General features: G+C 46.6%; 2 protein-coding genes across 7 annotated transcripts in view; one reads left to right on the top strand and one right to left on the bottom strand.

Annotated features, from left to right (window-relative positions):
- Positions 1-2,071: 2,071 nt before the first annotated feature.
- On the top strand, positions 2,072-10,704 carry esr2a (estrogen receptor 2a). 6 transcript variants are annotated; one of them, XM_070987972.1, is made up of 8 exons: positions 2,072-2,505; positions 2,870-3,036; positions 4,458-4,574; positions 4,797-5,105; positions 6,536-6,674; positions 8,445-8,578; positions 9,794-9,977; positions 10,091-10,704. In XM_070987972.1, exons 1-8 carry the CDS (start codon positions 2,111-2,113, stop codon positions 10,326-10,328), a joined length of 1,683 nt encoding a protein of 560 aa, XP_070844073.1. In that variant the 5' UTR covers positions 2,072-2,110; the 3' UTR covers positions 10,329-10,704. The 6 variants fall into 6 exon arrangements, with proteins under 6 accessions (XP_070844073.1, XP_070844075.1, XP_070844076.1 ...); XM_070987974.1 differs by having other exon boundaries at positions 2,876-3,036; XM_070987975.1 differs by having other exon boundaries at positions 2,072-2,493.
- Positions 10,705-12,148: 1,444 nt separating this feature from the next.
- syne2a (spectrin repeat containing, nuclear envelope 2a) overlaps positions 12,149-15,944 on the bottom strand; it is a 74,480-nt gene continuing 70,684 nt past the window's right edge. Inside the window, 8 exon segments of the mRNA XM_070988094.1 lie at positions 12,149-13,719; positions 13,850-13,932; positions 14,009-14,200; positions 14,286-14,414; positions 14,498-14,674; positions 14,756-14,958; positions 15,096-15,222; positions 15,314-15,456. Coding sequence (XP_070844195.1) covers positions 13,512-13,719; positions 13,850-13,932; positions 14,009-14,200; positions 14,286-14,414; positions 14,498-14,674; positions 14,756-14,958; positions 15,096-15,222; positions 15,314-15,456 — 1,262 coding nt within the window. The 3' untranslated portion in view covers positions 12,149-13,511.

Consider the following 15,944-nt stretch of genomic DNA (forward strand, 5'->3'; position numbering starts at 1 on the left):
CTTGGCGTGTCTTTAAAATGCAGCAGCTGAAATTTATGAAAGCTCTTTCGGACGTTGAGTTGAGCTCCCGGAGGCACACCCTGCTCATGGATGGAGGCATGCTTTCCTCTCCGTCCCCTCCTCAAAGAACACTGTGGGCGAATGGACTTTCTTCAGCCTCAAACACTGTTTCTCATAGTTCTTGTCAAACAAAATGAGGCTGTTCTCAGAGGAGTTTTGCCTTGTTTGCCCCTGTTTTATGGCCATGCTTTATTTACTTAGTTCGTCAGTGCAGAGAAACACTGACAGTTGCAGAAGCAGTGTCTGATGGGTTGATGGGCATGATGGCTCGAGCAATCATTAGAATTACAATTGACAGTTTCAGATATTATAATCAGTGCATATAATAATGAATAACAAACTAGAGCCAGCAGCAAAAAGCAGGCTTGAGTGCGTCTTGCCTCTGGAAATCAAATGAAAAGCTCGTAAGGTCAAATGAAGCCAAATAACACAGTGTTCAGCATCATTTAATAACCACTGGGTTGATGTCAGAGCCAGCGTCTGCACTCTGCTCCTCAGTCGCACCTCTTCATCGAAGCACAGGCTGCCGTCAACAAAAGCATTTCTCTCTTAGTTTGTTTGCATTAATAGGAGTCTGTTTCTGTTTGAGATTTCTCCGCTCGTATCTTGATTTGACGTCTTAAAACAAAAATTCAGTCTGGCGCTTTCCACCATATCAAAGCAGTAAAAGGTCGCTCATACTCGTTGCAGCTTTGTGAGTTTAATTACTGCCAGTGTTCAGCACCGAACTCCAGCTCCTCCCCCGGACCGTCGGGTTTAGCTGGCGAGCCAAACCGCAGCTTCTCTCGCCCATTTGGCCAGATGAATGCGCCCTTTTCCTCCAGGGTAAATAATGACTTCCAGAAGCAAGCTTCATGCCAGAAAGGTGGAGGCGATGTGCACCAACTGTAGACAGAGTCCTGACACCCAGGAATGATTAACTCTGCTGGAGTTGCTGTATCTGATGTCGTAAGAGTGAACTAACATGACTGCAGTTTGTGCCGGTGTGTGTTGTATTTATTGATCCGCCAGCTGTCTCCGTCTGCTGGACGGCATACACCCTGATTTCCTCTTTCTCCGCTGGTGGTTTTTCCAGACATGCACCCCTCTAAAAGAAGTGACATTGCACCTTGCAGTGATAATATTTTAGTCCATCTGGAAGGCTGGATTTTCACATTCAGCAGCTGTAGCTCTCATGAAGTCTTGATCTTACAAATCTGAATTACGACTGCAGTTGTTGTTAATCCATATCATGAATGTTACCTGAAAATTAAATCAGTCTTTGAAATATTAGAGGAAAGAAATAAAGATTTCTTAAGGTTTTTGACCATGCATTACCCCCATTAAACCAGACACTGTGAAAGGAGTCATTTGAGTTTAAGGATTAGGATTATTGGTGGTTTTAATGGAATTATTTTAATAGTCTAAGAATATAAAGAACTGACAGTAGCACATATACAGTTCCAGGTTAAAACACCACTTGAAGGATAAACGTGTCAAATATAAAAAAAAGTTAATTTACCAAAAACATAATCTTTGAAAAGTTGATCAAAATCAGATCAATGTGACAAAAATCTGACCTGAGATCTGAGCTAGACTCGATCTCAAGCTTCATCTCTGGCTTTTCTCTTCAGGTGGAGGCGATGTGAGACTTCATGGCTGGACGGAGACTGAGCGCTGAACACCTCCCTCCTCCGGGCCGGGTGGGCTGCGGTCCCGTCGGTCCTGTGGTCTGTCCGCTGTCCTCTGGGTCGTTTTGCAGCATCGACTCTCTGCGCTCATCAGGTTGATCATGTGATCTGTCCCTGCAGCGTTAAATCAAAGTCGGCCGCAGGTTTGACTGGAGTTCTGCATCATTCTGGGAATTTACAATGTGAGCTCATGAGACGCATCAAACGACTGCGGCCTGTGTAGGTAGACCGGCTCTTCTTTAATCTATTTCAGGCCCAGCGCTTGTAGATAATGACATTACCAGAGTGAACAAAGGAGAAAAAAATGACTCCGTTCTAGCGCCGTATTCTTCGTCGATGATGTGGACAATCTAGTGATACTGACAGCGTCTGCAGTTGCGATGGCCGTCGCCGCCCCTCCAGAGAAGGATCAGCCCCTCCTCCAGCTCCAGAAGGTGGACTCCAGTCGAGTTGGCGGCCGTGTCCTCTCCCCGATCCTCAGCTCCTCCCTGGAAACGAGCCAGCCCATCTGCATCCCCTCCCCCTACACCGACCTCGGCCACGACCTCACCGCCATACCTTTCTACAGTCCGACCATCTTCAGCTATGCCAGTCCCGGCGTTTCGGACTGCGCCTCCGTCCATCAGTCGCTGAGCCCGTCCTTATTCTGGCCCAGCCACGGCCCCTTGGGGACCTCCATACCTGTGCACCACTCCCAGGTTCGGCCTCAGCACAGACAGCCGGTCCAGAGTCCGTGGGTGGAGCTTTCGCCGCTGGACAATGTGTTAACAAGCAGGTAGGATGCTGCATCGCTGCATCAGGTTATTTTTTCCGTTAATTGATTAAATGTGAAGCATCTTTGGTTGATAAAGGACTTAACTGACTTGATATATATATGTCAATCGGTTATTTGACTAACTGTTAAAGCTCTAGCCAGCATTCAGTTGCTTTTATATCGCAGTTGTTCAATATGTGTGTGAAGTCTTCTCCTGCTTTGTTTAATTAACACCTGCAGTAAAATTAAACGATCTGTCATTATTCTGCTGATGTGCTAATCATTTATTAGCATGCACGGTGCAGTACGCTTCATTGCACTGATTGTCATGCTGCTGCTTACTCCACGTGTTTTTGTGACTCAATGACTCAAACTTGTCTGTTAGTAAGAGTGCGAGGAGGCGTTCTCAGGAGAGCGAGGAGGGCGTGGTGTCGTCCGGCGGCAAGACGGACCTGCACTTCTGTGCCGTGTGTCACGACTACGCCTCGGGCTACCATTACGGCGTCTGGTCGTGTGAGGGGTGCAAGGCCTTCTTCAAGAGGAGCATCCAAAGTGAGACACAAACACACACAGTATCTTTGCATGCATGGTGGAAACACGGGGTGGGAGGGGTTACATACAATATGTCAAAATCTACCAGATGGATTGGCACAAACTTTAGGCTAACATCGAGTTTGGATGATTTATGATGATAAAATTGCTGTTTCTGTGAATGGAGTCTGGTGGCTTTGGCGTGAGTGACATGGCAGCTGTTTCTGGTTAAACTAAAAGGATCTAACTCGTTAACCAAAAGGTCCATCTAGTGATCCTTCCAGTAATGTTGTCAGACACTCAGAATAACAATCTGAAGACACTTTTAGTGGATGTACTTTGACGGTGCACAGTCCGTAATCAGATAATATACGACTGGAACTACTCCCGTTTGTCCGGGACATTGAAATCTTTGCACAGAACGTCACTTTCATTGATTGAAAATTAAATGTGGGTCAAGAAGGTTTAGGACATTATTTTATTTGTTTATTTTGATAGGTGAAGATAGTTTGTCTCTTGTTATATCGGTTTGCCTGCAGTCACAGTCGGTTATGGTCAGTTTGGCAGCCCTGTGGTCCACAGACAAACACAGTGTTAGGTCGCTGAACACTGAGCTTTAGGACTTAAGGAAGTTTCAGAAACTGTGTGCCGTGTCGACGGACGGAGTCTGCGCCGTTATCTGCTTTGTTTACATGAGCAGATTTTGTGCAGACATGGCAAAAATAGTGCATGTGCTAACCTTGCTAACAGGAGTTTCAACATGTGTACACATAAATGTACAGTTACTCAGTATGTTGAGGCCCAGAGGCTTCAGGATTCACCGTGGAGGTCGCTGCATGCGGCACAGACCCCACCACCACCACCATCAGTGCTTTTGAATGAGACCTGGCTGGACCTCTAGCTGAAGGCAGCCCAACCATAAAAGCTTTTTTCAGGCTTCTGAGTGGCCAACACGGCTTTAGGGTTTGGGTTACATCGCCACCTGTTGGTTTGGGGCAGGATTTTTTTTATTTTGAGAACAAAAAAAATTAGCAAACCCAGTTTTAAAACATACCCGTGTGCATGTGGACCAGACCTCAGCATGTTAAGAGTGTTACTGTGAGGATGTTAGCATTTAGCTTGTCAGTTCAGCCTCACAGATACTACATCTTGCATCAAAAATGAATACACAAATACTCTCCGTCATTCAGTGCAGCTGAATCTCGAAGTCTGAACTGTAGTTTCTGCACTCACTGACTAAGCTTTCAGTTTTAGTAGCGTGTTCACAGTTCAGTAAACCCCAAAAGAAAAAGAAAAAAAACAGGAGCGTTTCATCAGCGTCCTGCAGCGGGTGCTTTCTTTATCTGGATTCTTCTCATTTTGTCTCTTTGCTCTGTCTGTCTCTCTCCGTGCATTTGTCCATGTATTTTCATGTTCTGTCTTTCTTCTTCTCTTCGTTTCAGGACACAATGACTACATCTGCCCAGCAACCAATCAGTGCACAATAGACAAGAACCGGCGTAAGAGCTGCCAGGCGTGTCGACTTCACAAATGCTACGAAGTGGGCATGACCAAGTGTGGTTAGTGTCTTCGTTTCCTCTGATTTGTCTTAGTTTTGTCCTTCTGTTCCCGTCAGAGGTTGTCGTATTTAGATTTTATGCCCAAGATTGCTGCAAAGTGGCAGAAAATAACTAATAGTTATTGTTTGTATTGCAATTTCAAGTAGATTTTAACCATGAAAATCAACAAAACATCACCAAATATGGTTTGTAAAATATGCCCTTTTCATTTCCTTGCCTCAGGTATGCGAAAGGAACGTGGAAGCTACAAGAACCCCCAGACGAGGCGAGTGACCCGTCTGTCCTCGCAGGGCAGGACTAACGGGTCGAGCGTGATAACTGGACCGGCGGTGGGTTCGTTAAGCGCACCCTGCCCTCCTGCACTGACCCCAGAGCAGCTGATCGAGCGAATAATGGAGGCAGAGCCGCCCGAGATCTACCTGATGAAGGACATGAGGAGGCCGCTGACGGAAGCCAACGTCATGATGTCGCTCACCAACCTGGCCGATAAGGAGCTGGTTCACATGATCAGCTGGGCCAAGAAGATTCCAGGTGAATCCCTCAGTGACGCCTTGCTTTAGCTCGTTTAGCATATTTACTGGTCATTGCACTCGGCTGCAGGGCACCAAGAAATAGTTAGCATTACTAAAACAAGAGAGAACATGTTAACTGCTAAACTTTAGAGGCTGTTCTTGACTTTTGGGCCGAGGCAGGTTAGCCATTTCCACCTGCTTCCACTCATAATGCTCTGCTAGGCTAATCCTCCCTTAGCGCTAGCGCCATCAGTCTTTTCATCTAACTGTCAGTAAGCAATTAAGGAGGAGTATTTCCAAAATTCAGACTGTTGTTTTAAGAGTTTTGCATTGATTATTTCCTTCAAGTCACACTTACAGATCCCCTCTAGACGTGTCTTGAGGTGTATATAAGCTGCTGCTAACCTTATGATTGTACAGAAGTTTAACTACTTCACAGCAGATGTATTGCACATGACTGTAAAGCCATGCTCAGTGTTGGAGCACTGGAGGCTTTAAGTTTCCACATCAGACTTGTATCAGTTGAACGTTGAACCAGGATCGGCCTCCGATCTTTTTGTGATGTCACAAGCTTGGGTTTCCATTGAGCACAGAGAAACTTTCCACTTTCCGCAGATGATTGTGAAAACACTCCGCACATACATCATTCTGCACAGCGAGGCTCGAACGGTCGACTGCAGGAGCAAGAAGAAAAACAGACTTTTGATGAAGACTGGAAGACACGTCCATAATCCTTCAAAAACCTCCTCTCCTGCAGCTGCTAACATTTGTTTGTTGTAGCTATGCACAGTCCGAGCTTTCACTTTAAGATTACACAAAACATCTCCAGCATCAAGATAAACCTGCTTCATTGATACCCAGAGTGTCGCATGCAGATCATTTCATGCCCGCAGAGCCGCTCTGTCGGCTCAGTTAATGACTGGCCAGACACAGTAATTGTCTCTGCTTATTTAGCATGTGAGTGGAGCTGGAGGGGGACAATGAGCTGTGACGTAACTTTTATTAAAGAGCGTCTGTGTTTATCAGACACGCTGCTCGATTCGGGCTGCTTCTGTGCACAGTGTGAGAGCTTTGGACAAACAAAGCTGAAGCCCTCTCCTCGTGCTTCAGACAGAAAGTTTTTACCTGACCCTAAAGTGACATGAGCGTCCTTGACGGGCAGAGTCATTCATTGCCTGACTGAAATCAGATAATGGCACAGGCTGTTCCTGACAGCGTGCACACAGCCAAAAAATTAACCTGGTTGTACCTGAATTTGGGGCCTCATGCATACCGTGAGTGAACGTTTGAGTAATTTGTCTTATCTTATTATTGTTAGTATTTTGCTATTTTTGATCAACGGTTAAGGATAAAAAATGTGTGAAAATACAGTCAGGATTTTGTCTTTTGCTGTCAGTGCAGAGCAGAGCAGAGCAGCTCACAGCACTCAGTCTTTGGTCTTTTGCTCAGGGTTTGTGGAGCTCAGTCTCTTGGACCAGGTGCACCTGCTGGAGTGCTGCTGGCTGGAGGTGCTGATGATCGGTCTGATGTGGAGGTCAGTGGACCATCCAGGGAAACTTATCTTCTCCCCTGACCTCAGCCTGAGCAGGTACCACCGCCAGAAACTCACACTTCACAAGAGTCACAAGAAGTAGTCGTAGTCGTTTTCATTGTCAGTGGCGGGGTCCGCCATTCCCGCACTGGATCCAGATTTCCTGTGGGACAGGAGAGTTTGCTGTCATATGTCATTTCTGCCACCAGGGGTCTCCCAATCACAGTAACAAAAATGTGTGATGATGTTGTGAAGTTGGGTGGGATCATGGGAGTCTTCACTGTTTAACTCCATCACGAGTGAGCAGCACAGACAAAAGTAAACGATAAAGAGGCTCGTCAGCTCGCTCGCTGACTTACTTCCTCTCTCTGACGAATCATCTGCTGTTTCCTTTGTTCCCCCCGGAAGACAAATGACTCTTGTTTTCATTGATTTTTTTAGTTTTCCTTTGTTATTGCCTGTTTTCTTTTTCTGCTTCTTGCCTCGCAGCACTTGCTTTTTATCTTATTTCATATTTTCCTTCTTGCTGCGTCTGTTGTTCTACGCCTCAGTCTTGAGAAACGAAAAGAAAAATCCTGCTCGCCCCTTAATTCAAACATTTCTGTCCCTCTGGACCTTCTTCAAGCATGTTTCAAACATCTCAGTGCTGTGGTCTTAAATTGATGATGCACCACCCGTTCTGTGTGCACAGGATGTGAGATACAACTGTTCAATGTACCTGCATGTGACATCACTGGATGCACGACTGCCTCCTTTGAAAAAATGTCATGCACTAAAACACACGGAGGTAAATTATTGGCAAAGCCGATTGCGATGCATCATTAACTTGAATAAATGTATGTATTTCTCTGAGTTTGAACATTGTTTGAAATGTCAGGTTGTTTTTAGACATTTTAATCCAGAGTTGTTACACATTACACCTCTAAGGGTTACAGCTTTACCTTCAGCCTTGTTCAGAAATGTTTCGCTCCAGCTCGATATTTACAGTCCTCAGCTAACTTTTAGGACGACTGATGTTGTTCGACAGGCACTCTGTTTACAGTCGTTGTCATTGTGAAATCACCCACATACGAGCAGCTCTGACCACATCTGTGCTCACATTTGATTGCGAGAGATATCTGCTGGTGCTTATCTGCTTTAAAAGCTCGAACAAAGTGTCCTGACCTCATTCATCGAGGGCATGTTTGTGTTCCTTTGTGGTGGCCTCTGTCATCGTCTCATATCTTGGAAATAGCGTTGTGCATGCTGCAGTGCATCAGTCGTGGAAGAAGTGCTCAGGTAATTAATTTAGTGCAGTAACAGTAAGAGCGGCACCGCCGCAGCGTGCACATACTGCTGTACGAGTAAAGGTATTATCAGCAAATTTAAACTACTGATTAAGCTGAATGGCCATTTGAGATACTATTAAATGTTTGGATCGTTATTAGTGATGCATTTACATCTAATCAGTGGTTAAATGTTGCAGGTGGTCGAGGATGAGCAGGTTTTACCTGCTTCATATACTGTTGGGTAGTTTAATCATCACAGTGTTAATCTCAGAGGAAAAGGTGATTAAATCAAATGAGTGGTAGAGAAAAATATTTCCCGTCAAAGTGCGGTAAAGTAGAAGTATAACGTAGAAAATAACTGTGAAGCTGATTGTAAAGGAGGAACAAGTATGAAAGGGCCATCCTGGCTCGGTCGTTCCTGAGCGAGGATGGAGCGAGGTTCACCACTGTGAACACATGATTGTATAAAAGATGTTACTGCACGAGCTCAGGAACACTTGGTAGAACTGTTGTTGGCTTGCAAAGCGTCACATCCTGCGCCTGTGTGTGCGTCCGGCAGAGAAGAGGGCAGCTGTGTGCAGGGCTTCGTGGAGATCTTCGACATGCTGATCGCCGCCACGTCCAGAGTGAGAGAGCTCAAGCTGCAGAGGGAGGAGTACATCTGCCTGAAGGCCATGATCCTCCTGAACTCCAGTGAGTGAGCGTGACGTGTGTGTGAGGCTGAGATAGAGGTGTGTGTGTGTGAAGCTCCGGTGTGTGAAACCTCAGGTATGTGTTCAACTGGGGTCTCAGCATGTAATGCTCTGTGTGTGTGTGTGTGTGAGTCTGTGCAGGGTGGGCCAGGGGACCAGCTACGTAACGCCATGTAACACGGCGTCTAGGTTGACTCTCTGCTCTCATTGGTTGAGCTGAATGCTCAGAGTCACAGGCAGCGTCCGTCTGAGGATGAACAGGTCCGGAGGCTCTCTGCTGAGCAGCCACACCGGGGAGTAATTAATCTGTGACTAACGTTTCTGTTTGCCTGCAGCGGCAGAGGAACAGGGTTCATTCAGCGCTGCTTCTGTCTGTTTGTGTTAGCAACAAGTGAGAGCGGCGCAACCTTTGAGTCCCACAGAACGCATTCAGACATAATATTTAGCTACGGAGAGCCTTTTAAAGGAAGATCAGGAACCTTTAACAGAATTGTCTTATTTGATTCCCAGAAAATCCAACTAGACTGACAGCCGTTTATTCAGTCTCTCAAGCCTTAAAATCCTCCGACTCCCCCGCAGCGTCTCCCCCAACAACAGGAAATATTAGATTTGTGGCTGCTGATAATTGGTAGCTGGGCGTGATCGATTCCTCAAAATATAGGCGAGACATTTTGACATGTCACAGCAGCAGAAGCACTCACATTGTTAAATGAATGAGTTGCATGTAGCTGCTTCAGGGTCAGGGTCCTGGTCTCGGGCGTGCTGGTTCACTGTGAGTCATCGTTAATGTAATCGGTAACTTTATAAGTCACATCATGTGACGGTTCTTTCCCCGTGTCACATTAATTCTCACCTTCTGAATTGTGCGTACTGCTCATTATGAGCCCACTTTCCACATTTTACCGTTCAAGGTTAATATTTGAAAGAGCTGCAGTTCTCCGGTCGCGCTGGGAGTCCGACTTTAATCAGTTTTTCCAACAATCTGAAGGAAATGCTTTCACCAGCTGCGCAGCTCTTTCCACAATTATGGCTCGATTCCGCTGCCTCGTGGAATTTTTCAGTATTTAGACATATTTGCTTTGAAAAATGACTAAAATAAAGGGGAAATGTAGCAACTTATCATCATAAAAGTAGCAATTACACTAGAATTTCCACTTTCACTGACGCGTAATTAACCTGTTAATTCCAAAATGTCTGCGTGTGTGTGTGTTACCAGACATGTGCCTCAGCTCCACGGAGGGCAGCGAGGAGCTGCAGAGTCGCTCCAAGCTGCTGCGTCTTCTGGACGCTGTGACGGACGCTCTGGTGTGGGCCATCGCCAAAACCGGCCTCACCTTCCGCCAGCAGTACACCCGCCTCGCCCACCTGCTCATGCTGCTCTCACACATCCGCCACGTCAGGTAAAAGGACCCCGCGTCACGCCAGCGACGCCGACATGTTGAATGTTCTGATGACACAGCGATGCAGTAATGCTAATGTAATGTTACTCCGCTCGTTGTTTTTGAATGTGCAGCAACAAAGGCATGGACCACCTCCACTGCATGAAAATGAAGAACATGGTGCCTCTGTATGACCTGTTGCTGGAGATGTTGGATGCCCACATCATGCACGGCTCCCGTCTGCCTCGCCGGCCCTCCCAGCAGGAGCCCGGGGACCAGGAGGAGGCTCCCGTTCGGCCAAACGGCTCCGGCGGCGGCCCCTCAGACTCCTGGACTGCCGGCAGCAGCGGAGGTGGAGGTGAACCACAGTAGTGGGACCAGAATTCACATGGAAATGAATTTTTAAAGCTTTGCACAAAACTAGTCCACAAAATTTACTGGAAGTTTCTGCTGAATTCTGTGAACGCCCACCGCTTACGCTTCGACACACCTTCACATCTTCAACGTTGAAGACACACAGTATTCATTGATTCACCACCACTTAGTCCAAAGCCAGAGTGGAACGGGAACACGAAGAAATGGCTGGAATGGTTTGGCCAGTAGCACCAGCACTCACTTAAACATCATGTAATGAGTTCATTTCATATCAGATGTTAGAACTGCTTGATGTGCGAAGGCAGGACTGTCCTGGACGGCCGTCTCAGGTAGAGGCAGCGTGTGAAGACAGTGGGCTAAATATATAAATAATGTCTTTTCTAACCATCTCGTCCATGCAGTCACACATCGACTTCTGTGTGTAAATACTGACTGAAGGGAACCAGGCTCGCAAAAAAGAAACATACAATAGTAAGAGTAAAGTTCTCAGTGAGGACGCTGAAAGATCGCCAAAGTAATCGACAAGTGAAAGTTAGCAGTCACATGTTAACAAAGCAGGAAATTGATCAGTTTTTTTTACTTACGTTTACGATCAGAAACAGGCCCAGAAATTAACTGCACTTGAAATCTGTTCCATTGGCTAATTTGTGGTTTTTCTTGCGTCGCATACCTCCAGTTGACCACTAGAGGGCCTGTTACACAACACTCACAACAGAGGCCTTTCCTGGCTTTATTAAGACCTCTCATCGGTTTCCTGTTGAAGAATCGGTATCGCTCCTGAGACAAAATCGTACTTTTACTTGCCAAGTTTTGCTTGAAGAAAAGGGAAAATTGTTTCCACATCTTAGAACTTGTTACAGTAGCCGTCATGTGCGCAGTCGCGATGCAGTTTCAGCGATCAGGATCACGGCATAATGCGGAAACCTGTTGGTCGTTTCATCGGTTATCAGACATTATCTGCGTCCATCCAGCACAGAGATGGTAACTGTGGACACAAACAGTCTGCAGATGACCGTTTGCTGTGGTTGTATTTTTAGACATTTGCCTGTTCTCTCTGTACAGATAATATCAAGTTATTAGATTCAGATTGATGGGTGAAAGAAATTGGCAGTCGTGCAATTTTATACTAAAATTATTTTATCATAAAAAAAAGGGGTGCTTTCTGACAGCTTATAATACTGAGTGATGAATTGAGTGATCACTGATGGCTGAAAGCGAGTGAGTGGACCTCGAGTTAAAATCTCAAACTACTGTTTTCTAGGTCAAGAGTGAATTTTCACCCTCACAAGTGCGCTTACCTTTTTATTAGTACGTTAGTTACATACTGGGTGTGTGGCAGAATTGAACTAGAAGATCGGAGTTAGCTTAGCTTAGCATAAATGGTTGGAGCAGAGGGAAACAGCTAGCCTGACTCTCTGAGGTTTGTGGTTTTAGGAGAACAGCCAGGTGCATCTTTGTGTTTAGATCAAATCATTAGTAGAGTCAGGCTAGCTGTTTCCCCCTGCTTCCAGTCTTTATGCTAAGCTAAGCTAATTGCCTCCAGATTGTAGATCTGTATTTCATGTGCAGTCATCAGTGGTATTGATCTTCTCTTCAGATAAAGAACCTGAATAATCGTTTTTAGGGATTTAAAAGGTAATTTCACAACTAAGACAGCTGTTTTGTGTAAGAGGTTTTAGATTTTTGTAGTAATCTTGTTCTGATTTGAAGTAACCAAAGCGTGTACTGTATCTGTCTGTCAAAGGCATATTTATGTGCATTTGTTCATCAGGACTTTGGGCGAAATGACAGGAAAAAAAGGAGCTTTGGGTCAATGGAGTTAAGACAATCAGTGTTTACTACCAGAAAATTAGGAGCAGAAGTCCACCGTTTGATGTTATAAATAAGCATTATATTATCACATTCTGTACATACACATCGTCCTGCTAAAGCTACAGCGTTTGAACACAGAAGGCATGAAAGTGTCACAGTCTGCTCAAGATAAACAGCATCTAAAAAAATATGGATTTACAATTGTGTGTAAAAAAACTTTGTACTGCTGGCCTTACAAAGACTACATTCAGATTTAACCAGTGTCCTCTGCTGTAAAAATGACCCTTTTCTGTTTCAAGCTAGCATCAAACTTTCTGTGTTTGCGGGGTGAAGTCACACAAAATGAAATGTCAACAGCTCATGAAGTAACCGCAGCGGGAGTGAAATCTGAAAATAAACATGTGAATAACAAGAAAAACATTTACATTTGAATAAAAAAATCAGATAAAAGCGAAGCGGCGACGTGTTTGGTGAAAGTCCACTGATACACTGTGATGTCTGCGTGGTGACACACAGACCGTCAATTAAAGGGACAGTTCGTACCTGCGGGTGTTTTGCTGTGAGTTGTGGAGACATCAGCTGTTCAGATCTCTGCCTTCTCTTTAGTATCATGAAACGCGGCTTGTGTCACTCAAAGCGCCGAAAAATCCACGAGAAAAACTCAACAGCAACGTCTCTTTCCAGAAATCATGAGCCGGTTACTCCTGTTGCGTTGTGAGCAGTTTCATGTAGGAACTACACCCACCAACTGTATCACTGCAGAGGGAAGCGTGTCTACTCCCTTACCCCTCGTCTGATAGCACTAGCCTGCGTAGCTAACCGCTACTGCTAGCTACTGTTTCAGCTCAGCTGAGCAGGACGCCGTTAATGTTTACATCCGGCACTGTCATGAACCTCTCGTCTTTGAGGAGAGTAGAAAGAAAGTAGATCCTGCATGAAGCTGCTCACAATAAGGACTGTGGATTATCTCGAGTTGCTGGGTCATGATTCCTTCATCCAGCTCAATTCTAACAATACAGACGTAGAAATAGAACGACGGGTAAGAGGATTGTTTGACTGTGGGGTGAACTGTCCCTTTATTATTTAAACTGTCTAACCTTTGACTGTTCTGCTGCCACAAATATAAGTACAAATGTCTGCATTTGTTTTGTTTTTGAAATGCTGACAAATGTTTTTTTGTTTATGGAATAAATACAATCAGATTTTTAAAAAAACAGTTGTTGAAATGTGTTTCTGCACTGACTTTGTTTGGGGACAATAATTTCATTACTTTGTCAGACAGTTTGTTCAGTGTGATAAAAAGGTGGCGTGTGTTTCTCAGTGTGCTACCAAAAAAATGTCCTCCTCCTTTGTCCGAGTGCGTCTCCGTCAGGTGGGCGGCGGGCCGTTGGTGTAGCGTAACATGGGGTAGAAGGAGCGGGCGAAGTTGTTGGCCCCCGTGCAGCCGGGCTCGCTCTCTGACAGGGGAATGAGGCAGGGGAGGAGCAGGAGGAACAGCAGGAGGAGGTGGAGGGGGAAGGCGGCGCGGAGGACCCGGTAGAAGAAGGACCGGGGAGGTGACGAGTCCCTCTTCTCTCTGCGTGAGACACACGGACAAAGTTTAGGACAGGAATAAATGTAAAAATGCTGCTGAGAGATGAAGTCAGAGTAACTGCAGTCAGTCTGCATTGAACTGTATTTGTGACACATCGATGTCTTCTGCTTACCTCTGAGTGGGGGGGCCTTGCTTTGAGTTTGTGGCCTCTGCAGAGGCACTTTGGCCGTGGGCGTCCGATGCAGATTCACAATCCTGAATGAAAGACAAAGGACCGTGTCAGCGGACAGAATCTGGCTTTCAGCTCAAACTACCAGCTCAAACGTCTCACCAGGCGCTGCTGCAGGGTGCTGAGGTCCTGGTCCACCTGCCTCAGCAGCAGCTTCAGCTTGCTGCCCGTCACGTGCAGCTTCTCCTGGGCGTCGCCGCTCTCCGCGGCCTCCTCCTCGGGCCGGAGCTGAGACCACAGAGCCTGGAGGGAGGCCTGCTGGGTCCGCCTGCCCTGCAGCTCCTCCTGCAGACCCTGCGAACCACAAGCATTCGAGGTGGTGACAATGCGTCCGAGCAGGACAGCGAGCACTCGACTGTGCGTGGGTATATCTGCTCACCGTGAGCGTGCTGCGGTGTTGTCGCAGGGCTGTGACGGGTGTGTCGGGGTGGCTGATGTCCACTGCGTAGCGTCTGCTCTCGGCGTGGGCCAGCCACAGCAGCAGAGAATGGAGGGTTTCATGGAACTCCTGCATGGAGGGTGAAGATAAGTTCTGTTTCAGTACAGCGCATAAACATGAGGTGCAACAAACTCATGAGTATTTCCTGTCACCTGGCAGCGCATCAGCGTCTTCCTCAGACTGGTGTCCCACTGCTGGAGGCCTGTAGATGCTCGGCTCCAGTCTCGGTTCACGCCCGCCAGCCTCTCCTGGAGCTCTGGAGCCTCCTGAGCTCGCAGGTTCACGGACAGCATGACAGACTTGTAGCGAGTGAACGTCCTCTGCGTCTCCTGCAAGAGAAGATCCGTGAATCTGAGCAGAAAACCTGAATATTCAGCAGCAGATCTGTCGCACTGGTCCTCGAGTTTCACCTTCAGTTCTTTGGCTCTGGCTGCCATGTCTTCGATGCTGGCTGCAGGGTCGGACTGCAGGCGGCGCTCCAGCTCCGGCGTCACGTTTCCTAACCAGGACGTGATGTCGTCGAGGTCAGTCGCGAGCTGCTGTGGCTCCTGAGGGCCGGCGTGCAGGTCGCTCCTGGACTGAGCCCGGAGCAGCTCCCAGCGTTCAATCACACCTGAGAGAGCGCAGACGTTTACTAATGCTGGATTTAATTGATTAGCGTTAGCATTAGCTTGTGGAAGCAGATCTCCTAGCTTAGATTTACGCCATCAGCACTGTGAACATCAAGCCATTCATCACGTGATGTCACACCTGACTGTTTGTCCAAGGCAGCCAGTCCCGTCAGGCCGAGCTCCTCCGGCTGCTCGTCCTCGTCCAGGATCAGCGAGACTCTTTTAATGTCCTCGATGCTGCCGCTGCACTGAGACATGAGACGCAACTGGAGACACAACAAACATTTGTGAAGCATCGACTCCTTCAGAGATCACTCGTATTAACGATTATTGCTGGTTGATGGATCTGAAACGTACGTAGCCCGGCTTTAGAGGGGTGCTGGTGAGGGTGGGCAGGGCCTCGGTGTGGCCCTCTGAGTCCAGCTGCAGAGACCGAGTTTCTGCGTCTCCCTGCGATTGCCATCTTGGAGACTCAAGTGCAGCCAAAGACCTGCTTGAAACTGAAAAACAAAGAAGAAACCACCACAGGCGTTAATGCACGACTCCTTCAGCTTCGGCAAAGTCGCTTAATCCACCAGAAACTTCTACGTTTGGTGGACTGAGTCACTTCTGAATGTTTCCTGCTGGGAGTTAGCAATAAACTCTACACAATTTCAGCTGAATTTTAGCTCTCTGTGTGAATCCTGGCTCACTCACTGTGTGCCACGATATGACATGTGGCACAAATACACTGTCATCCCCTTAATTAATGGGAAACAGGGACACTGGAAGAATGTTTCTAGTGATGAGAACAAGCTGTAAAACTTAACAATATTAAATTACAGCCAAAACTTGGCAGAAAAATAAAACAAAATAAAAATGCCACGGATGCGTAAATCCCCACCTCCGAGAAACCACGAAGATTTTATCTGTTTGACATGTTTGAGCAGCAGGAGAGAGAGATGGTGACCCAAGCAGGGAAAAGCTGCAGCAGGAAGCATCAAAACCA

The sequence above is a fragment of the Chaetodon trifascialis genome, chromosome 19 (genome assembly GCF_039877785.1).
Source record: "Chaetodon trifascialis isolate fChaTrf1 chromosome 19, fChaTrf1.hap1, whole genome shotgun sequence".
Lineage (NCBI taxonomy): Eukaryota > Metazoa > Chordata > Actinopteri > Chaetodontiformes > Chaetodontidae > Chaetodon > Chaetodon trifascialis.

Coding starts and splice junctions, on each gene's coding strand:
- esr2a (XM_070987973.1), top strand. CDS start 2,111: ATGGCCGTCGCCGCCCCTCCAGAGAAGGATCAGCCCCTCCTCCAGCTC. Junction 5,106..6,535: donor CTGGGCCAAGAAGATTCCAG/GTGAATCCCTCA, acceptor TCTTTTGCTCAG/GGTTTGTGGAGCTCAGTCTC. Junction 9,978..10,090: donor TCACACATCCGCCACGTCAG/GTAAAAGGACCC, acceptor TTGAATGTGCAG/CAACAAAGGCATGGACCACC.